Source organism: Triturus cristatus, chromosome 11, assembly GCF_964204655.1.
Source record: "Triturus cristatus chromosome 11, aTriCri1.1, whole genome shotgun sequence".
NCBI classification, from domain to species: Eukaryota; Metazoa; Chordata; class Amphibia; order Caudata; family Salamandridae; genus Triturus; species Triturus cristatus.
In genome coordinates this window covers 132010141-132028800 of record NC_140594.1, presented here as the reverse complement: position 1 = coordinate 132028800, position 18660 = coordinate 132010141, and the positions used below count along the sequence as shown (strand labels likewise).

The 18660-nt window shown below is 49.7% G+C and overlaps 1 protein-coding gene across 2 annotated transcripts in view; it reads right to left on the bottom strand.

The window, feature by feature from the left end:
• The window catches only part of LOC146783521 (uncharacterized), a 327300-nt gene that overhangs the window by 112263 nt on the left and 196377 nt on the right, over window positions 1–18660 (bottom strand). For both annotated transcript variants that reach the window (XM_085633493.1, XM_085633494.1), the window contains exon 5: window positions 16453–16517. In XM_085633493.1, coding sequence (XP_085489619.1) covers window positions 16453–16517 — 65 coding nt within the window. The remainder of the gene's footprint in view (window positions 1–16452; window positions 16518–18660) is intronic.

Genomic DNA, 18660 nt, shown 5'->3' with positions numbered 1-18660 from the left:
TAGACACTCGATCTAGCTGCAGATTCCTTACCTTGAATTGCACAGGCGTCAGGCTGGATCCAGAAACGTTTGCTAGAGCAATACCCGTTGCACGTGCCGTCGGGTGGCTCCATTCGGCCATGCGTGACGTTGTTAGAGTAGGTTATGACGTCGCTGTCACCTATATAGGCGCCACCTAGGCGCACGGACGCCAGTAATTTTCGCTTTTTACACACCAGAAGCGCAGAGCCACAAAGTAACTGATGTAAACATGGGCAAACTAGGGACCTGAAAAAGGGAGTAACCCTAGCCCTAACAAAGTCAGTCCGCAAAGCGGGGAGGCATAGGTGGGCCTGTAAGAAATCTGCAGCTAGAGAAAGTCTCTATCAGATAATGCGTTACCCAAGGTAAGTAACTTGTTTATCTGACAGAGACTTCTAGCTGCAGATACCATACCTTTAAATTAGATACCCAAGTCATACTCTCCCGGCGGTGGGCTGCTGACCAATTCCTCACACTAGGATATCCTGCAGGACCGTACAAGCAAAATACCGGTCTCTGCAGACCGGACTGTCCAGGCAAATGTGTGCAAAGACTACCACATTGCCGCCTGACAGATATCCAGGACTGGGTCACCCCGAGCCAAGGCGTAGTTGCAGCCTTTCCCCTGGTGGAATGGGCTCTTAATCCTGCAGGGTGCTGCTTCCTAGCTAGGGCATTTCAGATCTTAATACAGAGAACAACTCAGCAAGAAATGGTCCTTTTCTACACTGCCTGGCCCTTCTTAGATCCCACATACCCCACAAGAAGTTGGTTGTCCACCCGGAACACTTTGGTGCGGTCAAGGTAAAACGACAATGCTCTTTTTGGGTCCAGTCAGTGGAGACACTCCTCTTTCTTTAGGAATGCAGGGGAGCAAAGAAGGTGGACAGCGTGATAGACTGACCAAGATGGAATGGGGTCATCACCACCCGCAAGAATGAAGCACAGTTGCGAAACACCACTTTATCTGGAAAAAACATCATATAGGGAGGCCTACAAGAAAGAGCCTGCAACTCACTCACCCTCCAGGCAGATGTTATCGCCACTAGTAAGGCTGTCTTGTTGGTGAGCAGCCGAAGGGGGCAACTCTGCAGAGGCTCGAAAGGAGCACAAATAAGAAAAGTGAGGACCAAATTAAGGTCCCACTGTGGCATAATAAAGGGTGTGGGTGGAAACAAGTGAACCAGCTCATTCAAAAACCTATTCACAATTGGAGACCTAAAGAAAGAGGGTTGGTCTGGCAGGTGCTAAAAAGTGGTTAGAGCAGAAAGATAACCCTTAAGAGTGCCCAAAGCAGAGCCCTGCTGGGCAAGGGTTAGAATGAACAGAAGAACAGTGGAAAGAGAAACAAAAAGAGGGTCAATAGACCTTTCTGTACAGTATAATACAACCTTCTGCTAACGGCAGGCATATACCGTCTTAGTGGAGGGCGGCCTGACCCCCAAAATAAAGTTGCATACTTCAGGAGGAAGGTCAAAAGCCATCATCTGCGGCCACTCAATCTCCACGCATAGAGGCGAAGAGTTGACAGGTTTGGGTGTTGGATCCTTCCCTGCTGGTGCGACTAAAGATCCTCCCAAAGGGGCAGCCTGATCGGAGGATCGATACACATTTTCAGAAGCTCTGGATACCAGACTCTTCTCACCTAGTCCGGAGACACAAGAATTACTTGGGCCCGGTCGTGCCAGCTCTTCTTCTGAACCTGGGCAGAAGTGGTATGGGTGGAAAGGCGTACTGCAGGCCTGAACTACACTTGTGATGAAAGGTGTCGCCGAGCCATAGCCGCCTTGGAAACTCCACTTCTCAGTATTGCTGAAACTGCTCGTACTCTTCTGAGGCAAACAGATCTAACCAAGGATCTCCCCAGTGCTGAAAGAGACCTTGCGCCACCTCTGACTGGAGACGCCATTTGTGATCCACTAGGCATCGAAGGCTGAGTTTGTCTGACCTGCCAGGTGTTAAACCACCAGGGATATGCTGTGCTCTTACAGCCATGTTCAGGGAGGCAGGACCGCTTAACAAAGGGTCCGACCCCATCCTGCCCTGCTTGTTGCAGTACTACATGGTGGTGGTGTAGTCCGTGAACACCTGCACTAACTTCCCCTTGACAGAAGGAAAAAATGCCTTCAATGCAACCAGTGTCCCCTGATCTCCACCTTTCCCAGATGGCAGTCCCATCCCAGAAGTGACGCATCTGTCACGACTGTGAGATCTGGTTGGGGAAAGGAGAGGGGTATGCTGTTGACCCAATCGCGGTTCGTTAACAACCACTGCAGATCTCTCACAGTTCGTTTCAAGATCTGGACCCCGTCTGTGAGATTTTCCCAAAGATGCACCCACTGGAACTTCAGGTCCCTCTGCAGAGCCCGCATACATCATCTGGCATGCTTTACCAACAGGATGCAGGAGGCCATGAGGCCCAACAGCCTCAAAGTCAGTTTCAACAAAATCCAGGATAGAGGCTGAAACATCGGAATAACCTGAATATCCATTTTGTGCTGTTCAGGTTGAGAAGGCTGGTACCAGGAAGACCAGGGACCCCACGAAGCTAGCTTCTGAAGGGTGGAATCATGCCTCCCACACTGGTTACCGGTGTGGAGGTACGATTCCAAGGTATTTAATACCGAACACGACATGGTTTGTTGCAGCCGTTTGAGATAGCATTATATGTCTGGCTGCGTCACCGACAACCCGGTAGAATGGTCTCCGAAGGCTGCAGGGATGCTCTGCTCATGCAGGGGCACCCTCTCACATAAAACCCAGCACCCTGCCTTCAGGATTGTCAAGGCCTGCTATAGGGGTGCATTATAGGTTTTAAGTGTAGTGACCTACAGATATAGTAAAATTATATCTAAAGTAAGTGGTGCATGCACCATCTTACACAGGCTGCAATGGCAGGCCTGTAGTTCCATTTTGCATGTCCTCTCATGGGTGGCATAATATGTGCTTCAGCCTATGGGAGGCCTCTGGGATACCTATGACCTGGGTACATGGGTACCATATACCAGGGACTGACAAGGATACCCCAGTATCCAATCTGGAGAGTACCTAAGTACATGACTTAACATTTTTGGGAGAAAGCAGATAGACTGGAGCAGGATCCCAGTCAGACTAGTCAAAAACAGGGTAAAATCAAGCAAAAAGCAGGGGTAACCATAAGAAGCAGATCCTACTTTGCTACAGAGAGCACAGCCCCAGGCATCCTCCGGAACTTGTGGCAGCCCTTGCGCAACCGTCTCCCAAAGGGAGTGGGAGAAACAGCTCAATAAGCATGCAGTCTTCACCGTCCATAATGCCAGGCTGGAGAATGAAAACTTCTTCCCAAGTGATTCCTGCCTCTTGGATACCCTATCCAGAGGGTTGGAAGGGAATGCGCCCTGGGAGGTTAGAAGCCTGCACCACCAAGCTTTCAGGGGTGGGGTGTCGGCTGAGGAACTTTGGATCGGCCGGAGCCGGGCGATGGCGCCATGCAATTGTCCTTTTTTACAGAAGCCACTGTGCTAAGCTTGGAGCACGTGCCTAGAAGGACATCAGTAAGTGCCTCATTGAAGGGCTAAAGGGGTTCAGAGGTGGAAGCCCCAGGCTCAAGTACTTCAATCAGGAGATTAGTCCTAACCTGCAAAAAGGGCAACTTCAGTCCGAGGACCTCGGTTGCTCTCTTGACCACCATGGTATAAGATGCCACCTCCTCCGTAGCCACAGTTGGCAGACAGACCATGCCAGTATCTGGGGAAGTGTCCAGTTCACTGGCGTCCCCAAGTTCCCCATACCAGTCCATCTGCTCTGCAGAAACATACTGGTATTCTAAAGGGTCCATACACCCCTCCCAATCCTCTCCTGTATTTAAAACATAATCAAAATGTTCAGGTGACAACATCGAACCCCTGGGCTCGAACGACATCGGAATCCGCATTGAACGATGCCCTTCTGACTCCGTGTTGTCAGGGATAAGGATGGGGCTGGAACGGTCAGTGGGCAGTGGCAGCCTCGAAGGCAACAACTTTGGGTTTGATGCTGGGGAAGGTTGCAATAGCACAACTGGCACCATCCCGGATCTGGGATCAGATCCCCGAGGCCCCACCAGCGCTGTAGCCAAAGCCGATAACGTAGAATCCGATGGGTCACCTTCCGACCCAGCCGGGCCCGAGGGCTCACCAAAGGGGTAGGCCCACTCAAACACACAGCACATGGTCTCGTAAAAATCTTAAATTTGAGCGGGGGTCGCTCCTGCTTCTGGGAAGGGAGGGAGGCGCAAAGTTGACCCTAGCTCCGCAGAACCATCCCTAGAGCGTTGGGGCTCCTTACCTCGTTCGTCAAATAACAACAGTCAAGGCGAAGTCCGCTTGGGCTTCTTTTTCTTATGCCTCTTCCCAGAGTGTCCCAATGACCTTGAGTGTTCCGAAGAGGACTTGGGGCTTCGGGAGTGGTATCACGGCCTCCTCTTCTTTGAACTAGACTGGGACCTCCGCAGAGTCTTGCAGGATGGTGTCAACAGCTGGACCGCAAGGAGCTTTATAGCCTGCTCCAGCAAGGCCTTCTGAGCCATAGCCTGACATTCTGAGCATGACTTAGAGTTGTGTTCGCGCTCGAGACACCAAAGACAGATTAGATGGGGGGTCAGTTACCGACATCATGCGGTGACAGGTACCGTTCGGTTTAAAGCCTGTATTTCCTCGAAGACATCCTTTGCACACGAAGAAAAAATTTCGACAAAAGTCAAAAAAGGCTGTAGGAGAGTAGGGTCTGCTATCCTATGGTCACCCCAAATTTTTGCTTTTTGCTTCACTGGTTTTTGACATATTGAGGCTGTGGGCCTGCCAATCAGACCCCCAGCCTGCTGTTCTCTCTACTAAATTTACACTATGCACCCTAGGTGCATAACCAATTGGAAGTGGATCACCCTGTGAGCCCCTGTACCAGTGTACACTAGGTACCCAGGGCATTGGTGTATCTAAGGCCTACCAGGGGCTGAAGCATGTATTGTGCCACCCCTGGCCTGGCCTAACAAATTTGACACAACTGGCTGATCACTCAGCTGGGGTAAGTTGGTGTAAGCACCTCTTACTTAGGTGTAGTATACCTATACCTAACCTTAAATGGGACACATGTTAACCTATAAGTCACTCCTATGGCAGGCCTTAACAATCCTGAAGGCAGAGTGCTTGGTTCCATGTGAGATGGTGCTCTGGCATGAGCTGAGCCTGTCTGCAGTGGTCGGAACCACTTCCTTCTACTGTTTCCAGATATCGTCATACCATATACTCTTAAGTGCATTATGAACCTCGCGGTTAAATGCTATCTTTGGTTTGGCTTTATCAAAACATGTCGAGTAAGGTGTCATACGAATTGGAATACTAACCCCTCGCCAATTCTGGCGACGGGGTTAGCATTCCACCCTTCTAGAGGGACACGACATGTACAGTACCTGAAACCCGGGTAAAATCAGACATAGCCTCAGCTCCACAAAATGGATGCTGCCACCACAGACACAAGTCTGCCCTCCTGCTGCTGGGAGTCCTTCCAGCTTGGGAGGTGTGGACAAAGGGTTTCCTGCCAGGGGAGGTGCGAGCACCACCCCAGACAGGATTTTGTGTATTGGTCAGGTAGGGCTTGAATAGAATCAGACATGCCTGAGGCTCACAAGGAGCCTCGGTGCATATGCCAGTTCAAACCGGTCCTGGGGCACACCAGCCCTGGACCTGGGGCGAGCTGGACAAAGGATTGGGGGTGTAACCACCCCCCTTCCTGGTCCCACCCATAGGGAGGGACCTAGCAGGTAGTCTGGCCCCTAGAATCCGAATAAAGGTAGGAGCTGTGTCCTAAGACTTTAGACATCCTGGAATCAACTTGAAACTAAGAAGAAGACGGGAACTTCGACGCTCTGCCGCACAGAGGACTGAAGCCAATCTCCCCTGTGGTCAGGGAGTGACCACCTTGCTAACGCAAGCACCATCCAGCGAATCAACGTCTGCTTTGCCGCCGCCTCCCGCCGGAGCCCGAGCCCAGAGACTGACAAGACCTGGACCTCCAGACCTCTCACCGCCCGATCCACAGTCCCTGAAAAAGAGAGACCCGTGGAGGCAACGAGACACGTGGAGCCAGCCATCTTGAAACGACCACGACAAGCTGTAAGTGCAACAACCGAGGCTCCCTCCAAGTTGTGCTTTGGGATCTGAGAAGCCCAACCCTCGAGCAGCATCTGTACCAAAGGTGAGCCCTCCAGCATCTCCACGATCTGCGTGGGGCCCTTCTGCATTTTGCCACTCGACGCGCCTAACCGGTTGCTGGGCCGCTGGCTAGTGGCCATCTTGGCGACGAACTTCAAGAAATACACCGCTGGTCTGGTTGCTCCAGACTGGCCCTTGCTCCCCTCCAAAGGAGCAGTCCCTCTGACCTTGCTGGTCAGAACCATCAGCTTATTTCGTTTCCAACAACAATTGCTTTTGCCAAGGCTTGTTTGCTTCGATCAAGTCGCCGACACCGCCGACAGCGAGAGCCTGCGTGGGACAGCTCGTGAACCGACTCCTGGACGTCGTCGACCTTCAGGGACCACGTGGCTGCAGAGACAAGCTACACCTTTCTTCCTGTTTGCACCCGAGATCGACTGGTACCCACCTGGTGCCACGCTGGTCACTGGCTAGTGACTGTGAACACTGTCCCCTCTGCTTACAGGTCTTCTACAACTCCGATCCACTCTTGGATCCACCGTATCTCTTCCGGACCGACCGCCTGCAGCATCTTTGTCCACAGGCTCCACTGAACAGATAGAAGAAACCCGACGCACTTCGAGGCCTATGCACCCGCTTCCTGTGGGTGAGGTAAAGCTGGCACTCCGGTGCCCAAGTGTAGAGAATCATCTCTAGTGTCTGTGTTTCCAATCTTGAGTTCATAGTCCATCCGGAAGATCCTTTTTGCAGTAACTTTGTAACTTTTACGCACCCATTGAAAACCTATGGGAGCACGCGTGTGACTACTTGCTCTGCACACGCAACCCGTGGACCTCCTGGTCACTAACTAAAGTTAGCTCCTTGTAGGCCCAGCGATTCTAGAGGCCCTAGGCCTTTTCCCTTTTCTGTTTGTGGTACTTATACCACTATTTTAGTATATGGTTCGAGCGGCCACCAGGGCCTATCCATATAAAGTGCAACTTCTGTGTATTCTAACGTATTCTTGTTTAACGATTTGTGCTCCTGTGCTCATAAAGAGTCTAGGGGATACTTTGAGAAATAAATACATATATATTTTCAATATATATCTGTATGGTGTCCTTTCATTGGTATAAAGGGGGGTTACATTTGGTAAAACAGCCTGCTTAACACGTTTCACGAGTTTAGCCTCAAAGACTGCTTAGCCTACGCTACCACTAGGGCAGCTGGTCCGAAAAGGTTGACTTACAACCACACCATAAGGGTTGCTTGGCATGGTACAAGGTGGTGACTTTAACTAGTGAGCATCATATACCAGGCCAACTTCTCACATTGGTGAGCAGCGGTTGGATTTGAGCTTGCTGTGTTTTACCATTGTAATCTCTTGGTTACCAATTGATAGATCACATAGGTACCTATAGGTACATATAAAACAAGATTAGATATACTTAAATTCTACTGAACTCAGTGTTGTAGAGCAAAGGGAGTAGCACACCCTGACTACAACTACTAGATAGGTTTAGTAGGTAAACCCAAGTGTAGGTAGATTGCAACACATCCACCCACACTTAAGAGCAATGGCTGGGGCAGAGGGGTCCACTGTACCCATCTCTGTTGAGAGTGACCCCCAGAGGGCACCATCCATCTTTGCTACCCTTAATCAAAATGAGCTCAGGCAGTTGGCAAATATCAGGGGCCTTAAACAGCCCAAGAATCCTACTTCTGCTGAACTCAGAGAGCTTTTACAGGCTGATGAAGATCAGAAAGCTCTCAGGAAAGCCTCCCAGTTAGGCCCCTTAGGGACAGGAACAGGAGGCCCCCCTTCTGAAGATGCTACTGAAGTACCCCTTTCCAATAGCCATCCCTTAGATGAGAATCATACTACAGAGGAGGAAAGTGATGGGGATACAGATGCTAGTGGGGATGAAGGGAGAACTAGCCCAGTGCCAAGTGTTATACGTGGCCCAGCTAACTTAAGGCTACTGGGGACTGACAATGGGATCATCCCATTGGATCTCCCTAGTGGACTTAACCAGGGGTCTGGGAGGCAAAGGAATCACTCAGGTGAATCTAATGCTTCTCATACCTCTAGAGGCTCTCAAGGTCACTCCAGGAGAAGGATGACCACCCCTCAGAGGAGGGAGCATGAGGCCAGAATGCAAGAAGCCCAGCTGAGAATCAGGAAGCAGGAGCTAGAAGTAGCTCTGATGGAAGAGAAACTGAGCAAAGCTAGGCAGCATAAAGAGAGTGGGTCTATACCCACTGGTGGCAGCATTGTCCCTAAGGACAAGGATAGGGTCTTTGATAATAGGAACCTGTCTAAGGTTGTGCCCCCCTACAAAAGTGGGGATGACATCCACAAATGGATGACTGCTCTTGAGAGAGCCTGCAAAGTGCAGCAGGTTCCTGAAGACCAGTGGGCAGCAATCCTCTGGCTCTCCTTTGAAGGAAGAGGCAGAGACAGACTCCTCACTACTAGAGAAGAGGATGTCAGAAATTACAGAGTCCTGAAGAGTGTCCTAGTTGATGGGATAGGCTTAACCACTGAGCAGTACAGGTTAATGTTCAGAGACACCCAAAAGACACAGACTCAGGACTGGTCTGAATACATTGAATGTGCCACTAAGGCTTTGGAGGGTTGGTTGCTGGGAAGTAAGGTATCTGATTATACAGGATTGTACAATTTGATGATGAGAGAACAGATTTTAAATAACTGTCAAAACCAGCAACTGCATCAACACTTGGTTGACTCTGATCTGACCTCTCCCCAAGAATTGGGAAAGAAGGCAGACAAATGGGTCAGAACCAGGGTTAAGCAAAAGAACCAGAACCAGGGCCAAGGGGGTGATCAGAAGAAAACAGACCAAAAGGGTGGAGATCAGAAATCTAAAGACCAGAAGTCTTCAACAGGGCCCCAAACTACTGCTAAAGAGGGTGGGTCCCAGCCTAAAGGGAAGAAGAAAGAAGGTCAAAAGAAACCCTGGTGCAATCATTGCAAGAATACAACTCACTGGACTAGTGATTGTAAAAAGGGTGGAGCCCCCAACACTGTTGCCCCTAAGGCACCTGCTCCCAGTACTACTGTTAGCAGTGTTGGTCCCCAGACAAAGGGTGTAGTGGGAATCACTATGGGAACTGAAGGAGATTCTGACTTAGACAGAACCCTGACACAGGCAGTCTTGATCTGTGATGGGGACATTGATTTGTCCCTGACTGTGAGCCCCAGTAACCTGGGCAAGTACAGACAGACTCCTTTAATTAATGAAAAAGTGGCTCAAGCCTACAGGGACACATGTGCCAGTGTCACTATGGTGACACCAGGCTTTGTGGACCCTGGACAGTACATACCAGGTGAGAATTACCTGGTGACCAATGCCAGCAATGCCACTACTTCACATAGTGTGGCAGTTGTTAACTTCTCATGGGGAGGGGTAACTGGCCTCAAAAGGGTTGTGGTTAGTGCAGACCTCCCAGTAGAATGTTTGTTGGGCAATGACCTAGAGAGTTCTCTATGGTCTGAAGTGGAGTACAGGACACATGCAGAGATGTTAGGTATATCACCACATGTCCTTGCTGTGACCAGGTCACAGGCCAAAAAGTGCCTTACTGAACCTCAGGTCTTGGATCCTGGAACAATGGACCAAGCACCTACCAAGAAGAAGAACAGGAGGGTCAAGGCTGTGCCTTCCCCCCTGCCTCAGAGTGATGATCAACCTTCCCAGGAAGCTGATCTAGAGGACCCTGAAGGAACTGTCCCCGAAGAGCTTGAACCTGATCAGGTTGAGTTTCTGGGGACAGGGGGACCTTCAAGGGCTGACTTGAGGCAGGCTCAGTTATCCTGTCCCTCTCTTGAACCCCTCAGACAGCTGGCTGCTGCTGAGGCTGCTGGGAATGCTCAAGGTACCCATAAAGTGTATTGGGATGAAGGGCTCCTTTATTCAGAGGCTAGAGACCCCAAGCCTGGTGCAACCAGGAGGTTGGTTATACCTCTGCAATTTAGGGGCTTCCTTCTTACCTTGGCCCATGATATTCCTTTAGCAGGACACTTAGGCCAGAACAAGACTTGGGACAGGCTTGTCCCTCACTTTCACTGGCCTCACATGAATGAAGATACCAAGGAGTTTTGTCGCTCCTGTGTGACCTGCCAAGCCAGTGGCAAATCAGGTGGCACAACAAAGGCCCCCCTGATACCACTACCTGTGGTGGGGGTCCGCTTTGAAAGAGTGGGAATAGATATAGTGAGTCCCATGGATCCTCCCACTGCATCTGGGCACAGATTTATACTGGTGGTAGTGGATCATGCCACCAGGTATCCAGAGGCAATTCCCCTTAGGACCACTACAGCACCTGTTGTGGCCAGGGCCCTGCTGGGAGTATTCTCCAGAGTGGGGTTTCCTAAGGAGGTAGTTTCTGACAGAGGTACCAACTTCATGTCAGGATACTTGACAGCTATGTGGAAGGAATGTGGTGTCAACTACAAGTTCACCACCCCTTATCACCCACAATGCAATGGGCTTGTTGAGAGATTCAACAAGACCCTAAAGGGTATGATCAAAGGATTACCTGAAAAGCTTAGGCGAAGATGGGACATCCTTCTACCCTGCCTTCTGTTTGCTTACAGAGAGGTCCCACAAAAGGGGGTTGGCTACAGCCCCTTTGAATTGTTGTTTGGGCACCCTGTAAGAGGCCCACTGCGTTTAGTGAAGGAAGGATGGGAGTTACCTCTCAAAAAGCCTAAACAAGACATAGTGGACTATGTACTTGGTCTCCGCTCCAGGATGGCTGAGTATATGGAGAAGGCATCCAAAAACCTTGAGGCAAGCCAGGCCTTACAGAAAGCTTGGCATGACCAAAAGGCTGTCTTGGTTGAGTTTCAGCCAGGACAGAAGGTATGGGTGTTGGAGCCAGTGGCCCCAGCAGCACTCCAAGACAAATGGTCTGGACCCCATACAATCCTGGAAAAGAAGGGAGAGGTCACCTACTTGGTGGACCTAGGAACTCCCAGGAGTCCCCACAGGGTACTCCATGTTAACAGGTTAAAAGCATATGTTGACAGGGCAGACATGGGCTTGCTCATGGCTACAGATGAGGGACAGGAGGAAGAGAGTGACCCTCTCCCAGACCTGTTGTCTCAGAACCCTGAAGATGGCTCAGTTGATGGAGTGACCCTTGGAGGCAACCTCACTGCCCATCAGCAGACTGAATTTAGACAAGTTCTACAATCATTTCAACATCTGTTTTCCTTGATACCTAGCCAAACTGACTGGTGTACCCATGTGGTGGACACTGGTGACAGTCTGCCTGTAAAGAACAAGCTTTACAGACAACCTGACCACGTCAGGGACTGTATAAAGGCTGAGGTACACAAAATGCTGGAATTGGGTGTCATTGAACCCTCAGAGAGCCCCTGGGCTAGCCCAGTGGTTCTGGTCCCCAAACCTCACACCAAAGATGGCAAGAGAGAGATGAGGTTCTGTGTGGATTACAGAGGACTCAATGCTGTCACCAGGACAGATGCACATCCTATTCCAAGGGCAGACTAGCTTCTGCTAAGTTTTTGAGCACATTTGACTTGACAGCTGGCTATTGGCAAATCAGATTAGCTGAGGAGTCTAAGGCCAAAACAGCATTCTCAACCCCAGGTGGGCACTACCAATTTGTGGTGATGCCCTTTGGTCTGAAGAATGCACCTGCCACCTTCCAAAGGTTGGTGAATCAAGTCCTTACTGGGTTGGATGACTTTTGCGCAGCATATCTTGATGACATTGCTGTCTTTAGCTCCACCTGGGAGGATCACCTGATCCACCTGAAGAAGGCTCTTGAGGCCCTGCAAAGGGCAGGCCTCACTATCAAGGCTACTAAGTGCCAGATAGGGCAGAGTAAGGTTGTGTATTTGGGCCACCTTGTAGGTGGAGGCCAAGTTCAACCACTGGAGAGTAAGATACAATCCATCAAGGACTGGTCCCCTCCAACCACCCAGACTCAAGTTCGAGCTTTCTTGGGCTTGACTGGGTACTACAGGAAGTTTGTTAAGAACTATGGGTCCATTGTGACTCCTCTTAATGATCTGACATCAAAGAAGATGCCCAAAAAGGTTCAGTGGACAGTAAGCTGTCAAAAGGCATTTGATGACCTGAAGGAGGCCATGTGCTCTGCACCTATCCTGAAAAGTCCTGACTACTCCAAAGAGTTTATTGTCCAAACAGATGCTTCTGGAGTTGGGTGTGGGAGCTGTGCTGTCACAACTTAATGTAGATGGTCAAGACCAACCCATTGCTTTTATTAGCAGAAGGTTGACCCCAGAGAGAAGAATTGGTCAGCTATTGAGAGGGAGGCCTTTGCTGTGGTGTGGGCCCTGAAGAAGCTGAGGCCATACTTGTTTGGCACTCACTTCAAGATTCAGACCGACCATAAGCCCCTCTTGTGGCTAAATCAGATGAAGGGTGAAAACCCCAAACTGCTTAGGTGGTCCATTTTCCTACAGGGGATGGACTTTACAGTGGAGCACCGGCCAGGTACTGACCATGGGAATGCAGATGGTCTCTCCAGGTACTTCCACTTAGGACATGAAGACGAGACTGGTCAAGGCTAGTTTAATGTCCCTGCGTTTGGGGGGGGTTGTGTAGGAGAGTAGGGTCTGCTATCCTATGGTCACCCCAAATTTTTGCTTTTTGCTTCACTGGTTTTTGACATATTGAGGCTGTGGGCCTGCCAATCATACCCCCAGCCTGCTGTTCTCTCTACTAAATTTACACTATGCACCCTAGGTGCATAACCAATTGGAAGTGGATCACCCTGTGAGTCCCTGTACCAGTGTACACTAGGTACCCAGGGCATTGGTGTATCTAAGGCCTACCAGGGGCTGAAGCATGTATTGTGCCACCCCTGGCCTGGCCTAACAAATTTGACACAACTGGCTGATCACTCAGCTGGGGTAAGTTGGTGTAACCACCTCTTACTTAGGTGTAGTATACCTATACCTAACCTTAAATGGGACACATGTTAACCTATAAGTCACTCCTATGGCAGGCCTTAACAATCCTGAAGGCAGAGTGCTTGGTTCCATGTGAGATGGTGCTCTGGCATGAGCTGAGCCTGTCTGCAGTGGTCGGAACCACTTCCTTCTACTGTTTCCAGATATCGTCATACCATATACTCTTAAGTGCATTATGAACCTCGCGGTTAAATGCTATCTTTGGTTTGGCTTTATCAAAACATGTCGAGTAAGGTGTCATACGAATTGGAATACTAACCCCTCGCCAATTCTGGCGACGGGGTTAGCATTCCACCCTTCTAGAGGGACACGACATGTACAGTACCTGAAACCCGGGTAAAATCAGACATAGCCTCAGCTCCACAAAATGGATGCTGCCACCACAGTCTGCCCTCCTGCTGCTGGGAGTCCTTCCAGCTTGGGAGACGTGGACAAAGGGTTTCCTGCCAGGGGAGGTGCGAGCACCACCCCAGACAGGATTTTGTGTATTGGTCAGGTAGGGCTTGAATAGAATCAGACATGCCTGAGGCTCACAAGGAGCCTCGGTGCATATGCCAGTTCAAACCGGTCCTGGGGCACACCAGCCCTGGACCTGGGGCGAGCTGGACAAAGGATTGGGGGTGTAACCACCCCCCTTCCTGGTCCCACCCATAGGGAGGGACCTAGCAGGTAGTCCGGCCCCTAGAATCCGAATAAAGGTAGGAGCTGTGTCCTAAGACTTTAGACATCCTGGAATCAACTTGAAACTAAGAAGAAGACGGGAACTTCGACGCTCTGCCGCACAGAGGACTGAAGCCAATCTCCCCTGTGGTCAGGGAGTGACCACCTTGCTAACGCAAGCACCATCCAGCGAATCAACGTCTGCTTTGCCGCCGCCGCCTCCCGCCGGAGCCCGAGCCCAGAGACTGACAAGACCTGGACCTCCAGACCTCTCACCGCCCGATCTACAGTCCCTGAAAAAGAGAGACCCGTGGAGGCAACGAGACACGTGGAGCCAGCCATCTTGAAACGACCACGACAAGCTGCAAGTGCAACAACCGAGGCTCCCTCCAAGTTGTGCTTTGGGATCTGAGAAGCCCAACCCTCGAGCAGCATCTGTACCAAAGGTGAGCCCTCCAGCATCTCCACGATCTGCGTGGGGCCCTTCTGCATTTTGCCACTCGACGCGCCTAACCGGTTGCTGGCCCGCTGGCTAGTGGCCATCTTGGCGACGAACTTCAAGAAATACACCGCTGGTCTGGTTGCTCCAGACTGGCCCTTGCTCCCCTCCAAAGGAGCAGTCCCTCTGACCTTGCTGGTCAGAACCATCAGCTTATTTCGTTTTCCACAACAATTGCTTTTGCCAAGGCTTGTTTGCTTCGATCAAGTCGCCGACACCGCCGACAGCGAGAGCCTGCGTGGGACAGCTCGTGAACCGACTCCTGGACGTCGTCGACCTTCAGGGACCACGTGGCTGCAGAGACAAGCTACACCTTTCTTCCTGTTTGCACCCGACATCGACTGGTACCCACCTGGTGCCACGCTGGTCACTGGCTAGTGACTGTGAACACTGTCCCCTCTGCTTACAGGTCTTCTACAACTCCGATCCACTCTTGGATCCACCGTATCTCTTCCGGACCGACCGCCTGCAGCATCTTTGTCCACAGGCTCCACTGAACAGATAGAAGAAACCCGACGCACTTCGAGGCCTATGCACCCGCTTCCTGTGGGTGAGGTAAAGCTGGCACTCCGGTGCCCAAGTGTAGAGAATCATCTCTAGTGTCTGTGTTTCCAATCTTGAGTTCATAGTCCATCCGGAAGATCCTTTTTGCAGTAACTTTGTAACTTTTACGCACCCATTGAAAACCTATGGGAGCACGCGTGTGACTACTTGCTCTGCACACGCAACCCGTGGACCTCCTGGTCACTAACTAAAGTTAGCTCCTTGTAGGCCCAGCGATTCTAGAGGCCCTAGGCCTTTTCCCTTTTCTGTTTGTGGTACTTATACCACTATTTTAGTATATGGTTCGAGCGGCCACCAGGGCCTATCCATATAAAGTGCAACTTCTGTGTATTCTAACGTATTCTTGTTTAACGATTTGTGCTCCTGTGCTCATAAAGAGTCTAGGGGATACTTTGAGAAATAAATACATATATATTTTCAATATATATCTGTGTGGTGTCCTTTCATTGGTATAAAGGAGGGTTACATTTGGTAAAACAGCCTGCTTAACACGTTTCACGAGTTTAGCCTCAAAGACTGCTTAGCCTACGCTACCACTAGGGCAGCTGGTCCGAAAAGGTTGACTTACAACCACACCATAAGGGTTGCTTGGCATGGTACAAGGTGATCACTTTAACTAGTGAGCATCATATACCAGGCCAACTTCTCACAAAGGCCTTTCAAAAATTGATAGCGGGGTAGCTCTTCTACGGATCGGCACTTAACTGCTGCAGAAAGAAAATAACTGACATCCGCATGCCTGGATGGCACCTATATAGGTGACTACGACATCATAACCAATGCCAACGACAATCGCATCATGCGGAGTCGAATGGCGCCACCCGACGGCAAGCGCAAGGGGTATTGCTCGAGCAAACCTTTCAGGATCCAGCATGATGCCTGAGAAATTCAAAGATAAGGAATCTGCAGCTAAGAGTCTTTATCAGATAGGGCAGAAATGCTTGTCCTGAAACCAAACCAGAGGTCTCACTCGATGCATGTTGGAAAGCTAAATCCAAAAGGGGATACAGAAAAGTCTTTAAAGATAGAGAGTCTATTACAAATGCAAACATTAGGCCCCAAATGAAACCTTCAGAAAGGAGAGTGTAAAACAAAAAGTCACTGTTGTTAAGATACCAATCCTATAGGACAACTACCAATGAATAAAGCTGCAAAAGAATTTTCAACATTTCAGATACAAAGAAAACAAAACTTCAATTCAATTAACCACAATTACAAACCAGGACCTATCTGGTAATGATAGAGGAAACTGAGTGGCAGTTGTGCAAAGAGCACTTAGAGAAAGTAGGAAGCAGAAGCACTGAAGCAGAAAAAAAAGAGGACCGGAATCAATTCACCTACAGAACAGTGCCTGAAGATCTACCCCTCCCCCCAATTAATTGCTTACACAGACCCCTCCTCCCCCGCGTTCTGTCTTGCAATTAAATGGCACATTGCAAGTCTTTAGAGTGCACATAGAACTGTTGTTCAAAGTATATAAAACAGGACCCATCTCCATAGAACCACACCCTACAGCCAATGCATGTAACAAGCAGCACAAGGCATACAGAAATTAAGAAAAAACAAACCTTTTACTGTTAAGCTTTCCAAGGCCATCACTTGTCAATAGGTCGGGGGTTGCCGGGCCTGGTGTCTGTCAAAAAACACAAGACAGTTTGTTTTAACAAATGTTATAATTCCCTGAAGCCGGTACACAATGACTCCGCTACACAAGGATGTCACAGTTCATGTTCCAACACCCTGTGACCACGACCTGCCTACAGTTGTTGCTTGGGCAGTTTGAGGTCCCTCCTTCAACAACCAATGTTCCAAAAACATTGATTGTTAACACATTTAATGTGTGAAAACAGGCAAGCACACACTGTATTTCATATCCCCACTTCAAGCCCTCTAATATGCCTCACTGTCCTCCTACGTTTTCCTCCTTTCGTCCCAATCCAATCAGTCAGCAACACAATGTTTACCAAAGCAGCCAAACAAGTAGCTCTGTAACCACATACACAACAACACAATCTGTTAAACAATAACCCAAACTCCAGGGTTTCTTGTGTCTCATTTAAGCCCTGCCTAGACTGGTATTGGTATACTTGGTACAGCCACACACGTAATGTTAGACCTGAAAGACTTTGGGTGGTCTACTCCCCCTCCCCCTCCCCCTCCAACATTTTTGCGTTCCTCCTCCACTTTTCTGACCTTGTTTGTGCTGGAATTAGAAACTGCGCATCTTACAACTGCTAAACCATGCTAAAGTGTTTGTGCTCTCTCCCATAAACATGGTAATATCAGCTCATCCCCAACTGGCATTTTTAAATGACTTCTATGTCCCCAGTAAAGTGCACTACAGGTGCCTAGGGACTGTATATTAAATGCTACTAATGGGCCTGCAGCACGGATTGTGCCAGCCACTTAAGTAGCCCTTCTAACCAGGTCTCAGGCCTGCCACTGCACAGCCTGTGTTTAGTTTACATTGCCTTTTCGACCAGGCAAAATAACCATTTTGCCTGGCCCAAACCTTCCCTTTTTATACATGATATAAGTCACCCCACAGGTAGGCCGTGGAAACTCAGAGGGCAGGGTTCAGTGTATTTAAAAGGTAGGACAAGCACTTTTAAATTGTACATGTCCTGGTAGTGAAAAGCTCTCAAATTCATTTTTTACTGCTACAAGGCGATCTCCTCCATAGGGTAACACTCGGATTACCATACTACATTTTATAGGTGTAAAATTCCCAATTGGGAAGAGATAAACCCTTCAAGTCTATTGTCTCTGGAACTACAATTTAAAATCCAAACTTACGGTGGTCAGATTTTTAAATTGCAATTCTGAAAATACCACTTTAAAAAAGATTGTATTTTCTTTCTTTAGCCATTTGATGCCAGCTACTTGTCCCTGATCACATGTCTGGGGTGGGTGACAGCTGGGATTTATGTATTCCGCCTAGACAGTCACACACAATGGGAGCTTAAGTGTGACTTGATGGGCCATCCTGGCAGGATGGGAGGGAGGAGCTGAACCCAGCCTCACTTATACCTGAATAGGCTGTGTCCTGTCCCCACACAAAGGGCTGCATACCCCCCTATAGTGAGCCTGGAGTCAGGACATGAAGGGACGACCTCTATGCACTCCAAAGGCGTGTCTTTAAAGTCTCCCTCACTTCGAAGGCATCACTGGGTATAAGTACTAGACCTCAGACATCACCACTTCAGTGCACTTCTGGACCTGTAGATACTGTGCCGGGAAGAACAGCTGGGCTGCTGAAGAACTGCTACTCTGCTGGACTGGTGCTTTGTTGGACTCCTGCTTTTCTGTGCAGACCTGTTGGTCTGCTGCCCTCCTGCCTGAATGTTAAGAACTGGACCTGCATAGCTTCACCCCAGAACCCAGAGCTACTCCAAAGGCTAGCTGGCTGGCCTCCCGATCTGAAGTCTCAGGGACATAAAAGACTTCCAACCCCTGTAACTGGACTCTACCATCTGTGATCCTACCCATGCCAAGTACTGCCACCCCAGTCCTGGACCCTTGCAAGTGAGCCTAAGGTGCTTGCCAGCGGAACCGCTGCATCTTCTCTGCTGAGTGACGCTTCCTGGAGCAGAACGCTGTATCTCCTCGGCTAAGTGGCGCATCCCCAAGCAAAGCTGCCGCTGGTGCATGGATTAGACCAGTTGCAAAAGACTTGCATCCCCGCAGTCTCCTGCATCTGGGAATAATGCATCACCTTTGGAACGGCTGCTGCGTTACGCTTTACCCAGCACAAGCTCCTTGCATCCCTCGTAGAC